The 18,615-nt window shown below is 46.4% G+C and overlaps 1 protein-coding gene across 1 annotated transcript in view; it reads left to right on the top strand.

Annotated features, from left to right (window-relative positions):
- The window catches only part of MIOS (meiosis regulator for oocyte development), a 38,110-nt gene extending 23,741 nt beyond the window's left edge, over nucleotides 1-14,369 (top strand). Inside the window, exons 8-11 of the mRNA XM_082258034.1 lie at nucleotides 1,297-1,446; nucleotides 4,158-4,362; nucleotides 10,475-10,604; nucleotides 14,002-14,369. Coding sequence (XP_082114160.1) covers nucleotides 1,297-1,446; nucleotides 4,158-4,362; nucleotides 10,475-10,604; nucleotides 14,002-14,098 — 582 coding nt within the window. The 3' untranslated portion in view covers nucleotides 14,099-14,369. The remainder of the gene's footprint in view (nucleotides 1-1,296; nucleotides 1,447-4,157; nucleotides 4,363-10,474; nucleotides 10,605-14,001) is intronic.
- Nucleotides 14,370-18,615: the final 4,246 nt, after the last annotated feature.

Here is an 18,615-nt window from a genome sequence, read left to right as displayed (position 1 = left end):
CTGGGAGTTCTGGCATGGAGGCCTTCATTACGCAGTGTGCGCCGTATTGTCTGAGCAGAAACTTCAGTACCCACATCTGACAAATCTTTTCTCAGTTCCTCAGCAGTCACACGGAGACTTTTCTCCACTCTACGCTTCAGGTAGCGCACAGCAGTTGAAGTCAGCATCTTCTTTCTGCCACGACCAGGTAGCGTTTCAACAGTGCCCTTTGCCTTGAATTTGCGAATGATGCTTCCTATGGTGTCTCTTGGTATGTTTAACATCTTTGCAATCTTCTTATAGCCATTGCCCTTCCTGTGAAGAGTAATCACCTCTTCTCTTGTCTTCCTGGACCATTCTCTTGACTTCACCATGTTTGTAACCACACCAGTAAATGTCTAGAAGGAGCTGAGTATCGCAGTCATTTTAAAGCTGCCTAATTGGTGCTTATTAGGCTTTATTGCTGCTCCCTGACATCCACAGGTGTTTTCAATACCTGATTGAAAACACTTCAATGAACCTCTGTTCTTCAGAGTGGTAGTCTTTAAGGGGTTGAATAATTGTGTCAATGAAGAATTCACAAAAGAAACATTTACTACTGTATTACAAAACCAATTGATGTCATTTTAGTTGCATATGGTTCTTTAAGAAGTCCTTGTAGGATTTCATTCTGAATACAATTACAAATGTACACTAAATTCCCTAAAACCCTTTACAGCATTGGGGGTTGAATACTTTTGAACACAACTGTATCTAAATGTTTCTAGGGATGCCTTCCTTTAAACAACAGAACTGCAAAATGTATCATGAGATGATTTTAGGACTGCAAGCTTTTTTTTTTTTTTACCTTGGCCCCCTGCTTCATACCGCATCCTGTAGGCACTGATAATGGCTTTGGCACCTACAAGAAGTGACTGGGGCCTGAGGTTTCTTGTTTTTTTTTTCTTCTTCTAATTGATGTGGGGGGGGGGGGGGAGTAGTACATGGCACATTGTAATGCACAGGCCACTTTTTAAAAAGACTGTTTATTAATTACTTAGGAGGAGCAAGACTTTCCATCACATCTTTTGCATCCTCATGGGGCTTCTAGCTGGAGTTTTATTGTACTATTGTTTCCTACTTGACACTACAGAGGACTGTCCGTAATGCCAAATAATGACATTCACAGCTATATACTTGTTAAAGTCCTCTCTCCTGGACAGATGTTAGACAAATCTGCATAGAACATAATGTGTCATATTTTCAGCATCTGCATGATCAGGGCTGTCTGGTCCAAGACTGAGTTTACAAATGCACATTTGTCTTTACCTTGTTCAGGGTTCTCCTGAGGTGCTGAAAGACGAGAGAGTCCAATACTGGATCGAAAGCTACAGGAACCTTCTAGATGCCTGGAGGTTTTGGCATAAGAGAGCAGAGTTTGACATCCATCGCAGCAAACTGGATCCCAGCTCCAAGCCTTTAGCTCAGGTGAGGCTGTCTATAAAGGGAAAGATGTTCTAGTGCAGTGATGGCGAACCTTGGCACTCCAGATGTTTTTGAACTACATTTCCCATGATGCTGATGTACTCTGCAGTGTAGTTGAGCATCATGGGAAGTGTCGTTTTAAAACACGTGGGGTACCAAGGTTCCCCATCACTGTTCTAGTTGGACACTACAGCTGATCTGACATCATGTTAATACCCAATCAGAGGCCCAGTGTGGCTTCTACATAAATGCCCAAAGAAAATACCAGTGTCCTGTGATGTTGAATAGGACAAAGGAAGCATGGTGTGCCCCTAGGTAATGGGTTTGGTGGGGACATATCCTTGTATTCGTTCATGGGTTTATCGGTCAGCTCCCCACTCATACAGGTCCTAATACGTTACAAAAGTTACGAGCTGCAAAAGTCCTCCATCAGGAAAATCTTGACTGATTTAAGTGCTATGAGTGATGGGAAATTTCTATTCTTCCTATGAAGGGGAACTTTCGACTGCTCTATCTTACAATGGCAATTCTGAAGACTTACTTGTGGGTTTGGCTCATCTGTCACTTCTTGTTCTCAAATGGGATGCTAAAAGGCTACGTCAAGTAAAACTCTAGTTTTTTCATACTATAGACCAGGGGTGTCAAACTCCACTTCCATCGCGGGCCGCATCAGCATTATGGTTTCCCTCAAAGGTCCGGTTATATCTGTAAGATTAGATGTCCAGAGCACCCCACGCCCCTTACACCCTTACATCACAATGCACCCCCTTACCAGAGGGTGGATCTGGGAAGAAGTGAAGGGTCTGGAAGAGAACCAGAGAAGGGCTGGAGTCAGCTTCCAGAGTCTGCTGAATGCTGAGACCAGGGGAGGCAGAGACAAGGTAGTGTTGCCGCTGCACAGAAAGGTGCAGGATCTGTAGGAGGAGGTCTGCCCTCCTCTCTAAAGCGGACTGCTGAGGAGGAGGGGGGGCAAAGACGAGCCTTTCTGCAGCTGCACAGAGTACTGCAGGATCTGGCAAAGGAGTTCTGTCCTCTTTGTTGCCGACTACAGAGAAAAGGTGGGGGTAGAGACAAGGAGGTTGCCACAGCTGCATGAGAGGTGCGAGGGCCACATGAAATGGCCTGGGGGGCCGCATTCGGCCCGCGGGCCTTGTGTTTGACACCTGTGCTATAGACAGTCATGATGTTAGGCAACAGAAAGTACGTAAGTCTAAAAAAGGAAAAAAAAAACAACCACAAGGTGAAGTAAGAGGGTCTCTAAGGGCTCCTGTACACTTGCTTTGACTTTACCACTTCTGGACCGGAAGGATTTACCCCCTTAATGACCAGGACATTTTTTGCGATACGGCATTGCCTTACTTTAACTGACAGTTGTGCGGTCGTGCGACGCTGTACCCTTTTTTCCACAAATAGAGCTTTCTTTTGGAAGTATTTGATCACCTCCTGGCTAAGTAGTATCCTCATTCAGCAGATCCCCAGTTTGATTGCCCTTGCTCAGCATATGCCCAGTTTATTAGTGTTCACATTCAGCAGATCCACAGCTTATTAGTACCCTCGCTCAGCAGATCCCCAGCTCAGTAGTAACCCCCTGCTCTACTGATCTGCCGCTTAGTAGTGATCCCCAGCTCTGCTGATCCCCTAATTGTCTGATCTTCCCCGCTCTCTGGTCCCCGCTCACCTCCTGCTATATTACTTCCATGCTGTGCACCAAGTGTGACCTCTGCTGGTTTCTCCTGATCCGGTCCCCTAGCACTGCTTATCCTCAGCCGCTCAGTCCTCACTCTCCAGTCCCGTTCACCTTCTGCATGTATGCTGTTTGCTAGTTGCTCCAATCCAGTCCGGACCCCACTCACCTTCTTGCTGTTCCATGCTGGACACCAGATGTGACATCTGCACCAGACCCTCCCAGAATATATACACATGAACCAGAAATGACTGCTGAGTTCTTTCTGGTTCGCTTGTTGGTTTCCTAGTGCATCCTGGGATTTCTCATACCTGCAATATCTCTAAAGCAAAGCTAACTCTGAATAAAAGCCTCTCGAAAACTGCAGGTGCTGCTCGCGAGCTTTGTCAGACTTCTATGGAGGCTTTGAAGCACCAAGAAAGCGACATTGGGTATAATTTTTTAAGCAAAGCAAAAGCAAAGTGTGCACAGGGCTGTAAGCTAACCATTTTTTTTTTTTTGTGATGAGCTTTGACTGGCATTCACAGTGCTTTTAAAAAGTTTGTGCAATGCCACATTTTTAAGCAAGTGTAAAGGACCCCTAACCCTCATTACACCTGTGTCTTTCATGCCCCCAGCTTCTTATAGACTGAATTCTAACACCAGTCAGAAACAGACTTGCCACTGGCATGAGACTTTTCAGAAAAGTGGTGCACTGAGAAGACATTTAATAGAAATAGTAAAAATCAGCGCAAACTGGGAATAATTGACCTCAAAATAAATAAATACTCTACACAATAAAAATGTGATATTAAATATACTGTTGAATATAAGTGCAATCAGTGGAGCAGCTGCTATCACTGCATACCAAATATAAAAACCATAAGTGGCGTTGCACTCTTTTGGATCAGTTTTGCACTGAGAAGACATGACTGGTTTGAATATAAAACTCCAGATAAAAAAACATATAACCATTGAATTACAATGAACCCAGAATGTTTATAGCTTCTCGCTAATCATGTCTGTGTCTGTATTTGATCTAATCTTTCAGGTATTTGTGAGCTGTAACTTCTGTGGGAAGTCCATCTCTTACAGCTGCTCCTCAGTCCCCCACCAGGGCCGAGGGCTCAGCCAGTATGGAGTCAGCGGGTCACCCACCAAATCCAAATTCACCAGCTGCCCCGGGTGTCGCAAGCCTCTCCCCCGATGTGCTTTGTGCCTTATAAACATGGGGAATCCAGTGTCCAGCAGCCCAGGTGAGGATCTGTCGTTTGTCTTCCTGTGCTGACACTTGTCACTAGGAGATTCTATACCAGGACATTCCTGTTACTGGTTATAGCGTTGGAATTAAGCTTTAAAATGATGCCAGTTACTCCTGGGAGAGGACTTGTGTACTATAAATGAGCACCCAGCTGTCTGTGAGACCCACTAAGACTTTACACCGCACAGAGGAGCTGTAATGATGTGGAGATTTGTATGAATAATTATGGCATTCTACTGAGAATAGGACTTCTGCTATATAATACACTGAACATGTTGGGGGAAGTGGTGACAAGGAAACCTTTTTAGTGTGTTTTTGTCTATTTCCAGTTTTGTTAAAGCACAACTCCAGACTCCCCTCCAGCTTTGAATGGCCTTAGGCTCCATGTACACGGGACGTTAGAAAAAACGTGCTGCAAAGCTAGTTCTGACGCCGGGAAACAGCAGCTGTAAAAACGTGCTTTTAGTAGCCTTTTCCATTACCGTTATTGGACGTTTGGCCACGTTGCTTTTAGCAGCCTTTTTTCTGCCTCCGTTCAAAATCAATGGTTCCCTAAGGGAGCCTATTGATTTGAATGGAAGTCGCACCGCAAGTCGGATCAGAATGATCCAACTTGCGGCGCGACTTGCGCTGTGAGAATCTTAACGGGGAACTCCACGCCAAAAATGGGGAAAAAAACGGCGTGGGGTTCCCCCCCAGGTTCCAAACCAGGCCCTTCGGGTCCGGTATGGAATTTGAGGGTAGCCCCACACCGAAAAAACGGCGTGGGGTCCCCCTCAAAATCCATACCAGACCCTTATCCGAGCATGCAGCCCGGTAGGGCAGGAAGGGGGAGGGTACGAGCGAGCGGCCCCACCCCCCCCACCCCCGTACCATACCAGGCCACATGCCCTCAACATGGGGGGGTGTTGGTGCTTTGGGGGAGGGGGAGCTCTGCACCTTGCCCCCATGTTGATGAGGACAAGGGCCTCATCCCCACAACCCTGGCCGGTGGTTGTGGGGGTCTGCGGGCAGGGGGCTCATCGGAATCTGGAGGGCCCCCCTTCCCTCAAATTCCATACCGGACCCGAAGGGCCTGGTTTGGAACCTGGGGGGGGAACCCCCACGCCGTTTTTTTCCCATTTTTGGCATGGAGTTCCCCCTTAAGATTCTCACACCGCAAGTCGCATCATCCTGATCCGACTTGCGGTGCGACTTCCATTCAAATCAATAGGCTCCCATAGGGAACCATTGATTTTGAATGGCAGAAAAAAAACGTATAACGTGGCTGAACGTATGTTCATCACGTTCGGTCACGTTTGGTCATGTTTGGCCGCGTTTCTGCGTTTCAAACGCCAGGAAACACACGTTCGAACGCAAATAATTGCGTTCCAAAAAACGTCCCTGAACTCAACTGCCTGCAAATGACTGTAAACGACCCTGCGTACATGGGCAGATAAGATAAAATGTAGATGGGTTCAGGGGCTTCTAAAAAAAAAACGCCCAACTGCTCCTAAACGGCCATTTCCAGCGTCCCGTGTACATGGAGCCTTAGTCTCCTGGGTTCAGTAGCACTTGGTTGGCACCATTCAACCAGGAAGACTGAGGACATCTTGTGGCAAAAAGAGAGTACTGCTGGGGAGATCTGTGGATTGAAGATAGCTTTTATTTATTTTTGTACACTGCCTGGGGGTCCAATTAAAAAGCCCAAGGTTGGGCTTTTAAGCGCTCACTCTTATTCCTGGTGGCTGCTGAACTTATCAGCTTTATTGTGTCTGATGGCTATGTTTAACACATTGTAGAGACGTATACTGGTAATATAAATAAATGTACAGCCAGGTAGTCTTACTCTGCTCACACAACTTGCAATACAGCACCCATATATTGGGTTTCTTTCTCAGGTTACTCGCTTGCCTTGCACAAACAGGTGGAAAAAAAGTGGTTAACCAGACGCGACCACTGTCGTACATGGGGCACCTTCCCCTGTGGCTCTTGCTCCTTCTGCCCCTTCGTGCAGAGGAGACGTTCCTTTACCCTCCCCAATGGTGACAGATTCCAATTGCGCCATTTTGCGAATTGTAAGACCAAGGGGGTCGTCTACTTGGTGGAGTGTGGATGCGGTTCATTTTATGTTGGCAAGACCAAGCAGGAGTTTCAGGCTCGCTGCACCAAACATCTAGCAGGCATGCGTATTGGTGACCTATATCTGCCCCTAGGCAGACATGTGGCATGGGATCACCAATATCGCATGCCCTCTGTCAACTTTACCATCTTGGACCGCATCCACATTCCACCAAGAGGTGGCGATTGGAATAAGCAGTTGCTTCAGAGGGAAGCACGCTGGATACAAACTCTGAACGCCACCAGACGTCCGGGTCTTAATGAGATCGAAAGTTACAGACCCTTTCTACAGGGGTTTAGCTCAGGAAAGACCGATTGAATCTCCTCCAGCTTTTCTTCCCCCCCCCCCCTTTTGGGGCCCCCTTTTCCCTTTTCCTCTCTCCCCCCCCCCCCCCCTTTTTTTTTTTTTTTTTTTTTTTTTCCCTCCTCACCATTTGATATGTTTCACATCAGAGCGAATTGTATATAGTTGATATATTTTATGGTATTTTACCACAATTGTTACCTAATTCTGTTTTACATGTTTTTTGATACATTGGGGCATGGATTACTATTGCAATACCATCAGCATCTGGCACCTTGATCAGGGGTCAACAATGGGCGTGTGGGTGGTTTATGAATATATTTTCAGGGACATTCATCTCTCTCCCCCCTCCCCGTTTCTCCGTTCCCCCCCTTTTTTTGGGACAGATCTCCTAAAGGGGACAGATCTCCTAAAGGGGACAGATCTCCTAAAGGGGACAGATCTCCTAAAGGGGACAGATCTCCTAAAGGGGACAGATCTCCTAAAGGGGACAGATCTCCTAAAGGGGACAGATCTCCTAAAGGGGACAGATCTCCTAAAGGGGACAGATTTCATAAAGGGCGCAGATCTCCTAAAGGGGACAGATCTCTAAACCGTTGATCTCTAAAGGGGGTCACTGATAAAAAGGGACTCTGATATAATGGGGGATATAATGAGGGGTATCTCTAAGGGGGTGCTAATATGAAGAGACTCTGATCTAATGAGGGGTATCTCTAAGGGGTTGCTAATATAAATGGACTCTGATCTAACATTGAGGGTTTGGGGTGTGTTAACATAAAGGGACTCTGATGTAATGTGGGGGGTCCCTAGGGGGGTGCCAACATAAAGTGACTCTGAGGGGGTCTCTGTTACCTGTCAAATACATTTGGAGGACGCATCAGGCAGGGAACACTATTGCTGGGTCAGTGTAGTCAGTCATACATTCCTGTCACATAGTGCGCCCCCCCCATACATACCTCTCACACAGTGTACCCCCACCATACACTCCTCTGTTCCTCTTGGTGGGGCCCCTGGGGTGTCTCCTCTCACCTGGAAAGTAGAGTTCGGCCAGCTCCCAGACCCCACTCCAGGCTGCCTTCCCTGCAGGGTTTGGCCAGGTCACTCTTGGCCATCGGGCAGACCGTGGCTTATTGTTGGCTCCTCCATGCGATGCCCTCGCCATCTTTCTGGCCAGCCAATCAGAGAAACCGCCATCCCCAACTTGTCTCCTGATTGGAGGAGGGTCAAAAGGAGGCTGGAAGCTCCAGCCAATGGAGAGGCTGACAGGTTGCCCAACCATTGCTCCCCCGCGCAAGGTAGGCATGGCACCAGGACCTGATTTCTGGTTGCCATGGAGACCTGGCATCTGGGCTCTGTCATGCCCTGTATTAAAGTATACCTAAACCCTCATCTTTGTAAAACAACCCATGCAGTTTAGAATAAAAAAATGAAAGCCAAAACATTTGTGTATACATAGAAGTGATCACATTCTCTCGGTTCTCAGCTGCATAGGAGCTGGGGTGGAGAAACAGCAGTACACTGGTCACCCCAGTGAATGGCTATGTAGGGGTGTTCGCATAAGTCTAAACATTGGAGGAGAGAAGGCTGAGTTTTCAGCACTGCTAGAGAACTCACCATGCTTTGCACTCATGCCTAGTGTGGTCTTCTTTAATAGGAAAGCAAAGGGACTGTCAGGAACACCAGGGATTTCACACAAAGGAAACAATACAAAGAACAGGAGACTTTCCTTTACAAGCACATGGTACAGCAGGCACATATCAGGAATATGAAATGTTGGGTTTACATATTTTTTTAATGTAAGCAGTGTGAGGTCCTATATTTGACTTGGTATCAGAAGCTTGTTGTCCCTATGCAGCAGAGATTACATTTGGGGGGAGAAGCCGCACAATGAGCCAATGGGTTGTGCTGCAGATCTCATGCGCTAACAGGGTGCATCCTGATAGGAGGAGAGAGCAGCTCATCAGTCTGCTATGTCTCCTTTCATTTCCTCCTGTCCAGTGACAGACTGGGGATCTGACAATACACTGGTTAGTTAACGGCCTGCAGAGAGAGGAAGGCCTCCTTTCCTGGTAGACAGGGCTGTGCTGTGTAACTCCTCCTCCTAGACAGGGCTGTGCTGTGTAACTCCTCCTCCTAGACAGGGCTGTGCTGTGTAACTCCTCCTCCTAGACAGGGCTGTGCTGTGTAACTCCTCCTCCTAGACAGGGCTGTGCTGTGTAACTCCTCCTCCTAGACAGGGCTGTGCTGTGTAACTCCTCCTCCTAGACAGGGCTGTGCTGTGTAACTCCTCCTCCTAGACAGGGCTGTGCTGTGTAACTCCTCCTAGACAGGGCTGTGCTGTGTAACTCCTCCTAGACGGGGCTGTGCTGTGTAACTCCTCCTAGACAGGGCTGTGCTGTGTAACTCCTCCTCCTAGACAGGGCTGTGCTGTGTAACTCCTCCTCCTAGACAGGGCTGTGCTGTGTAACTCCTCCTCCTAGACAGGGCTGTGCTGTGTAACTCCTCCTAGACGGGGCTGTGCTGTGTAACTCCTCCTCCTAGACGGGGCTGTGCTGTGTAACTCCTCCTCCTAGACAGGGCTGTGCTGTGTAACTCCTCCTCCTCCTAGACGGGGCTGTGCTGTGTAACTCCTCCTCCTAGACAGGGCTGTGCTGTGTAACTCCTCCTCCTAGACAGGGCTGTGCTGTGTAACTCCTCCTCCTAGACAGGGCTGTGCTGTGTAACTCCTCCTCCTCCTAGACGGGGCTGTGCTGTGTAACTCCTCCTAGACAGGGCTGTGCTGTGTAACTCCTCCTCCTCCTAGACGGGGCTGTGCTGTGTAACTCCTCCTCCTAGACAGGGCTGTGCTGTGTAACTCCTCCTCCTAGACAGGGCTGTGCTGTGTAACTCCTCCTCCTAGACAGGGCTGTGCTGTGTAACTCCTCCTCCTCCTAGACGGGGCTGTGCTGTGTAACTCCTCCTAGACAGGGCTGTGCTGTGTAACTCCTCCTCCTCCTAGACGGGGCTGTGCTGTGTAACTCCTCCTCCTAGACAGGGCTGTGCTGTGTAACTCCTCCTCCTAGACAGGGCTGTGCTGTGTAACTCCTCCTCCTCCTAGACAGGGCTGTGCTGTGTAACTCCTCCTCCTAGACAGGGCTGTGCTGTGTAACTCCTCCTCCTAGACAGGGCTGTGCTGTGTAACTCCTCCTCCTCCTAGACGGGGCTGTGCTGTGTAACTCCTCCTAGACAGGGCTGTGCTGTGTAACTCCTCCTCCTCCTAGACAGGGCTGTGCTGTGTAACTCCTCCTCCTCCTAGACGGGGCTGTGCTGTGTAACTTCTCCTCCTCCTAGACGGGGCTGTGCTGTGTAACTCCTCCTCCTAGACAGGGCTGTGCTGTGTAACTCCTCCTCCTAGACAGGGCTGTGCTGTGTAACTCCTCCTCCTCCTAGACAGGGCTGTGCTGTGTAACTCCTCCTCCTCCTAGACAGGGCTGTGCTGTGTAACTCCTCCTCCTCCTAGACGGGGCTGTGCTGTGTAACTCCTCCTCCTCCTAGACGGGGCTGTGCTGTGTAACTCCTCCTCCTCCTCCTAGACGGGGCTGTGCTGTGTAACTCCTCCTCCTATAACGTGACAGTTGTGTGTATTCTTTTTTTTTTTTTTATGTTTATATTTAGCGGTTTACCCGGAGTTCAGCTCTACTTCATGGGTGTGTTTTCTGTCTAGGACTGTCAAAGTCTGATGAGAAGGTAGACCTCAGCAAAGAGAAGAAAGTCGCACAGTTCAATAACTGGTTCACGTGGTGTCACAACTGTCGGCATGGCGGCCACGCTGGCCACATGATGAGCTGGTTCAGGTGAGAATGTGGGATCTGGGCTGGGCAGGTTCCATGGTCTAGCTCCGATGCAGAGCTTGTCCTATTTATTTATGTCTTTTAGTTCATCTTCTGAAAAACTGGAGCTGTTCCAGGTGACTGTAATATGTTGGATATATGTTGGGCATAACAAAGTTTTCTTTCGCAGCACAAAAAAAAAAAAAAGTTCTGCAGAACAATAATAGGTGTTCATAGCCCGGTGTATCCAGAGACTGTGCTGTACTTAGCTCTTCTGGCGCTCTCAGAATAGTTTAAATGTTGCCTGTGTGCTGCGTCTGCCCATAGACCTGGGACTATTCTACATCTCATGTGATTTGGGCTAATCTCCAAACTTCACTTCTATAAGAAGATGAAAAAGAAAAGGTTTGGCTGGTATGGAGAACGGTTGAACTGGATATAAACTCGGTTTGTTTTTTTCGTTTAACCGCTTGCCATCCAGCCACCGTCTATATACGACGGCAGGTCAGCATGGTTCCTGCAAATCACTGTACCTGTATGGCGGTTCACGAAAGCGATCCCATCCCCCTCACGGTTGGAAAACACCCCCTAGGCTCACATTTAACCACTTCCCGACCACCCACCGCCTTTTTACTGCGGCAGGGTGGCTCTCCTGCGCAAACCAACGTATATGTATGTCAGTCATTTGCGGGATGCTAGGGGGCAGCGGGGAAGCCGATGCGCGTGTCAGGCGGCTCTGATTGCCGCCTGACACCCGCGATCGTTCCCCGCAGAGAGAGGACGATCGGCTGTTGTAAACCGTCCTTCTCCCTGAAATGATCACAGAGCTCATGTGATCCTTCTATATAGGATCACAGGTCTCTATGGTCATCTCAGAAGTCACGCCCCCCCCCACAGTTAGAATCACACCCCTAAGGTCACATTTAACCCCTTGATCACCAACTGTTTATTGTATTGATACTTTTATTATCATATTATTAGCCCTTTATTCTACAGTTTTTTGATAATCCTTGCTTGTATTCCTATTAGTGATTGATATTTTCTTAATTATTTCTTTATGATTAATTTAAACCTTAACCCTTTGATCGGCTCTGCTGTTAACCCCTTCCCTGCCAGTGTCATTATTACAGTAACAGTAACATATTTTTAGCACCGATTACTGTAGTAATGTCACTGGTCCCCCTCAAAAGTGTAAAAAATATCCGTTATGGGTCCGATCTGTCCGCCGCAATGTCACAGTCCTGCAAAAAAATCACAGATCGCCGCCATTACTATTGAGAAAAAAAAAAACAATAAAAATGACAAATCTTTCCCGTAGTTTGTAGACGCAATAACTTTTGCGCAAACCAAAATACGCTTATTGCGATATTTTTGGTTTAAAAAAAAAAAAATGTAGCAGAAAACAAATTGGCCTAAAATGTAAAATTTTTGATTTTTAGGTTTTTTTTTTTTTTTTTGGTTTTTTTTTTTGAGAATGTCCATATAGCAGAATGTGAAAAATATTGTTTTTTCTTTTTCAAAATTGTTGCTCTTTTTTGTTTATAGCACAAAAAATAACAATCGCACAGGTGATCAAATATCATCAAAAGAAAGCTCTGTTTGTGGGAAAAAAAGGTTATCAATTTTATTTGGGTACAGCGTCACATGACTGCGCAATTGTCCGTTAAAGTAATGCAATGCCGAATCGCAAAATATGGCCTGATCGTTATGGGGGCAAATCCACTTCCGGTCTTAAAGTGGTTAACCCCTTGATCGCCCCTGGGTTAACGCCTTCCCTGCCAGTGTCATTATTACAGTAACCCTCTGATTCCTACTGTATTAAAGTGTATTGTATTTGTACTGTCTACCCTCAAATTGTAAAGCGCTGCGTAAACTGTGGGCGCTATATAAATCCTATATTATAATAATAATAATAACAGTGCATATTTGTAGCACTGATTATTGTAGTAATGTCACTGGTACCCCCAAAAGTGTCAAAAATGTCAGTTGGGTCCGATCTGTCTGCCGCAATGTTGCAGTCCCGCTAAAAATCGCATAATCGCAATAACAAAAATGTTCAAAAATTTAGATTTTTACTTTTTTTTTGGGGGGGGGGAATTTCATATAAAAAAAAATGTGAACAATATTGTTATATTTTCAAAATTGTCGCTCTTTTTTTGTTTATAGTGCAAAAAATTAAAATTGCACAGGTGATCAAATACACCAAAAGAAAGCTCTGTTTGTGGGGAAAAAAGGACGTCAAATTCATTTGGGTACGGCGTCGCACGACCACGCAATTGTCCGTTAAAGCCACGCAGTGCCGAATCGCAAAATAGGCCCTGGTCTTTGAGCAGGAAAATCCTCTGGGGCTTAAGTGGTTATATGGATATGAATTTATTTTCGGCCATTATCGGAACCTTTTTTTTTTTTCTATTGGCAAAACGCAGATAACTGTATTTTCGGCCAATAATTTTCGTAGGCCAATATATCCCTAATTTTGAAGCCCTAGGGTACACTTTGGAGAAAGAGGTTTAACTGCTTACAAAAAGGCTTCTCAGTTCAGAGCTGTGAAAATAGGGAATAGACTCCGTCAGGTTCTAGTAAGCCCCTAAATGTATTGTGTTTTGTGTTTCAAAATTATAGAATATAATTGGTTATCAATATTATTGGTGTAGGGAATATGCAATTGCTTTTGGGGATCAGAAGGATTTTTTTTTTCCTCCTGTCAAAGTAGCATGTTTTTATAAAGTTTTTTTTTTTTTTTTTTTTTTTTTTTTTTTTTTGCTTTCCTCTGGATTAACTGTGGATATAGGGTTCTGTGTATATGGCGATTTCTGGTTGATTTTTTATTTTCTTTTATTGTTTATATTGGTTTAAACTGATGGACTTGTCTGTCTGTTCTAACCTAACTATGAAACATGGAAAGGTATATGGTTTGTGGAGTGAACTGCTACAGACATACAGGTTGTCAGACTTAAAGGAGAAGTACAGCCAAAATCTGTTTGGCTATACTGCTCCTGGGGATCACAGGAGTGCAAAATGGACCAGTTTTCAGCAGACAGCCGATTGAAGTCCGCTGTCTGCTGTCACAGAGCCGGTCCAGGCTCAGGAAAGATTGCTATCATATGGTCAGGATCTGCCCACATGCCTGGATTGGCACCTGGCTCAGCCTCTCAGGGAGCTGCACCTGCCCCCTTCCTAGCCCAGCACTCTGGGGGGGGGGGCAAGCAGAGAGCTGGTGACTGACAGTGAGAACCAAGCAATCGGCGAAGTTTGATCACTCTGTTCTCAGTCTTTGAGCTGACGGGGAATCGATGCTGCATCCAGCTAGGTAAGTATGATTCAACAAAAAAAAACGGATTCCCAAGCTTCTCTTTAAAATAGCACTGTAAAGTTGAGCAAGTGATCTATTAATGTAACTGTGTTTTCTTGTGATTGGCAGGGATCACACAGAGTGCCCGGTGTCAGCATGTTCCTGTAAGTGTATGCAGCTGGATACGACGGGGAATCTGGTACCTGCAGAGACTGTGCAGCCATAGTCGCAGCCAGGACTTGTGTGTAGGACATCCCCCTCCTCCCTTTTCCAACTGCAGATATGGACCGCAATGACAGCCAGAGCACATCCACCAAGACCACTGTAACAGAAGTCTTGCTATAGTGCCAATGTTGTTGCAAGGACAGCAGCAAAATTTGACCACAGTTGGTTTTGTCTAAGTTTTTGTACTTTACTGTGTAAAATAAATGAGTATTAGATTTATCTGGATTGAAATTGTTACAAAAAGTAATAAAGACCTGTGCATAGATTTAATAATGAACAATGTGGTGAGACTTTTCTCTTAAGGTATGTTGGGTCAGTTTGGATCCATTTTATCCACACCCCAGGTTTGTGGACTCCTGCGTTTCAACATTGTACAAAAATATCACTCTGAACTTCTGAAGAGGACCGGTCACACACAAAACTATAAATTTGCTGATCTCGAATGCTCTTCCTACACACTTTTTCTGGGTGCAGTGAGGCTAAACTCATTACCTCTTGTCATTCACGTAACGCATATGTGTGGTAGCAGAGAGGGTGGGCTATAACACACACGGCGCACATATGCATCCATGGAATGTGAGGTTTCCGCGCTGAAAGCGCGCTCCCAGCACAAACACCAAGCTGTCAAAAACAACTCCCAGTCTAGTAATGGACAGAGAGAGGTGGGGGAGCGATCTAAGGCAGGCCATACACTAAGCAAATTTCTTTGCAACTTTTGGCTTGAGAAAGCGAGCCTTGGGTGGCCTTGACACATAGCCACACCCCCTGACATCACTTACCGTTTGCTCTGCATCCCAAAGGAGTTTGACGACCATCTTTTTGGTTTCTGCTTCCTCCATCACAGCTTATTTTTGTCCCTACTTGTGGACAACGAGGCAGCAAGTTTTTTACAGAAGAAGCTCCATATGCCAGAGCCAGCTGCTGACCGTTGTGATATAAGGGACATTTCTTATGTACCATGTTGCCCACCTAGTGTGTTCGCTTGTACCAATGTGTTCTGCTGTTCTAAGGATTATCACCAGAGGCCCTACCTTATTGAACGAGTTCTTTTAATGGTGTCCCCTCTTCTCTCTGTCTGTTCACCCAGAGCCACTTTGGTCTCTAAGGAGGTGCTGCATCATGTGTCTAAAGCCAGCAAGAAGTCACCCTGGATGTTCCAATTGAACCTATGGACTTTTTATTTTTTGCTAAACTCATATCGGTATACACATGACACTCATTGCGCAATATACCCCCCTGTATCTAACCCAGTCTAGTAATGATGGGGAGCTTTTAGGACTCTTGATCATGTGACCATGATCAGTGTTGTTACATGAATATAAAATAATATTTACAAAAATATGACTCACTTTTGGGACATACTGTATATACAGGTGAATAATAAGGGAGAAGTCAAAGATCACCGGGCACAGTGTCAAACAACGTTGCCTCCTTACAACTGATTTAAATCTCTAATTGCTGTACTACTGTGTCGCAATCACATGCATTGCAGTGGCAATCATGGAAATCAGGTGGTGAGGAGGCAACATATCGCCTCCTCATCTGTCAAACACACTCAGATCACTTTTCAGAGGAGCAGCAGTGCCTGCTGCACTTGTGAATAAGCCCATAGTTGCATTCCGCAGCACTCCCCTAGGGCACATTCACACATAAAGTTGGGGGGTGGTAAAACCCTGCGGTTGAGTTTATCGTCCCCCAATCCCTACCCCCTTTAGCTGCTGAGGCAGCAGCCAAAGGTGTACATATGCCGCAGCAGGAATGATGAAAACCCCTGTTGCTTTTGGTTGGGTGTTACTGCCTGCAAAATGCAACCCATTCAAGTAAATGGAACCACTTTGCAAGCGCCCAGCAACATGCTTCTGCGAGGTCCAAGGGGTTAAAACAGGTTGGAATAGGGCGTATAACTCTTGCTGTGGCATGTGTACACCCCTGGCCATTGCAGCTAAAGGAGGTGCGGTAGGAGTCAGGATGGTAAAAACAAGTCTTAACTATGGGGTTTTACCAACGCCCAAACTTCAAATGTAAATGAACCCTTACCGTTCTGAGCCCTCTATAAGGCTGCTTTTTCACTGATGTGTTGCGATTTACCTGTACCATGGGTGCAACGCAATGCATCTGCAACTTTCCTGGGTTAGCTGCGCTTTGCCATAGACTTCTATTATATCCTGCAGGTGTAGTGCACTTTCTGAAAGTACACCCAACCCGTAGGATATAATAGAAGTCTATGGCTAAGCGCAGGAAGGCTGCAGGTATACTGCACTGTACCTGCAGTGTGGGTAAACCGCAGCACATTAGTGTGAAAGCCGCTCTATACTATTTTGCCCAGTGTATTGCTTCACACTGACCTGAAGATCTCTTTCCTGTTGCTGGCACCACTCTGGAGACCGCTAGCTGGGAAAGGGGTGGAGTGTAGTTAGTATCACTCTGCGTGGGACAGGAACCGGGACTGGACTACAGAGGAGGCATCGGCTCTTGTTCCCTACTACTGCTCCAATTTTTCAAGTAGTCCCTCTGCATTGCACTCTGTTTGATGCTCTGGGAGGGTGGGTCAGCAAGCTCAGACCCCAAGCTACCAGTCACCTGACCGCGAACTACTGGTTGCTGACCCCTGCTCTAATCTTTCCTCATCGCTGAGCTCCTCCATGCCTCTTATCAGTTTGGTTGCCATTCTCTGCACTTTGTCCAGTTCCCCGATATCCTTTTTGAGAACTGGTGTCCAAAACTGAACTGCATATTCCAGATAAGGCCTTACTAATGATTTGTAAAGTGGCAAAATTATGTCTCTCTCTCTGGATTCCATACCTCTCCTAATACAAGAAAGGACTTTTCTCGCTTTGGAAACCACAGCTTGGCATTGCATGCTAGTATTATGATCTACCAGAACACCCAGATCCTTCTCTGCTATTGATTTCCCCAGTTGTACTCCCCCCTAGTATGTATGATGCATGCATATTCTTAGTCCCCAGGTGCATAACTTTACATTTATCAACATTAAACCTTGATTGCCACATAGTTGCCCAATTAAATAACGCATTGAAGTCTGGTTGTAAATTGGAGACATCCTGTAAGGAAGTTATTACACTGCATAGCTTGGTGTCATCTGCAAAGACTGAAATGGTAATTTTATTCCCAGACCCTATATCATTTATAAATAAATTAAAAAGGAAGAATCCCAGAGACATGGCTTGTGCGCGAGGCAGATGGACGCTTAACCTCAGGGCGCCAGCTAGAAGACTGTAAAAACAGCTCCAAACAACGAGAAAAGGCTTCATAATCGCTCAATTCCAGAGCGATCTGACTCCCCACACCAGTAGCTGCATAACTCATAAGCGAAAAGGCCAGTCCCGGCCGCAGAAACTCACAGCCTTCTTTCATCAGGCCGGCAGAGGGAAAAAGCAAGATGGCGCCAGCTCTCCTACTTCATCACGTACCCAGTCCCCGTCGGCGAGCAGGCTGGATGGCTCTCCCTTCCTGGGTTCCCTTTAAATGCCACTATCCCATTCAGCATCCACACCTGTGAGCAGGAGCCCTACCAATACCAAGCCACAGCTAGAAGACCAAGCAGGCTCTACCAGCTACAGAGTTGCCTGACTCTTTCATATATTTTCCTAGTACTAATTAGCCAATCTCTGACACAACTTTAAAGGACATGCTGGTGTCTCTTACGAGTTCTATACATACTAATATAATGCTATTGACTAAGCACTTCACAGAGGAAATACACTTCCTTGAGAACAAAATGGACAAGTTTGCTCACACAATTAATGATCTCATTGATGCCCACGATGAGTTCTCAGATGAACAACTCTGGATTAGGGGTAAAGTACCAGATTTAGGGCTCTTTCACACGGTCCGCCTCCGTAGGCGGATTCGTGCTGCTCAGCAGGGATCGATCTGCCGATCCCCGCAGCTCCGTCTCCGCTTGCAGTGCGGAGAGGGAGGTGTCAGAGCCCCGCTGCTCTCTATGGGGAATCGGATGAGAGCAGACCGCCTGTCCGCTCTCATCCGATCCGATCCCTGAACGGATGGAAAAACAGGGTTTCCATCCGTCCGGATTTCACGGACAGGATCGGATACGGATGGCAGCGGGTGTCAGCGGACATGTCTCCGCTGACATCCGCTGCCCCATAGAGCTGCATGGAGGATCCTATCAGATCCTCCTAAAAAACTGACAGGTGGATCTGATCGTATCGTCCGTGTGAAAGGGCCCTTAGAGGACAGATCCAGGCGTAACAACCTGAAAATAAGAGGAATCCCTGAGACCATCCAATCGTCAGAGCAGAGCTAATATACCCTAGATTTATTTAAAACCTTACTGCCTTAGGTACCAGATTCTGAATTGGTTTTTGACCACATCCACTGTATACCAAAGCCATCCATCATACCCGAACTTGGAACTTGTGCCAAAGGAACATGCTGATGCGGGTCCATTATATTTTAGTTTCAATAAATTTTTATTCAAGAATAACAAGTACAGACAAATGCAAAAATGGTACAGAAATGAAAACTGAATCAATA

The sequence above is a fragment of the Pelophylax lessonae genome, assembly GCF_965119305.1.
Source record: "Pelophylax lessonae genome assembly, chromosome: 5".
NCBI lineage: Eukaryota > Metazoa > Chordata > Amphibia > Anura > Ranidae > Pelophylax > Pelophylax lessonae.
Note: the sequence above shows the minus strand (reverse complement) of the source record. Positions and strands in the feature narration are given on the sequence as shown.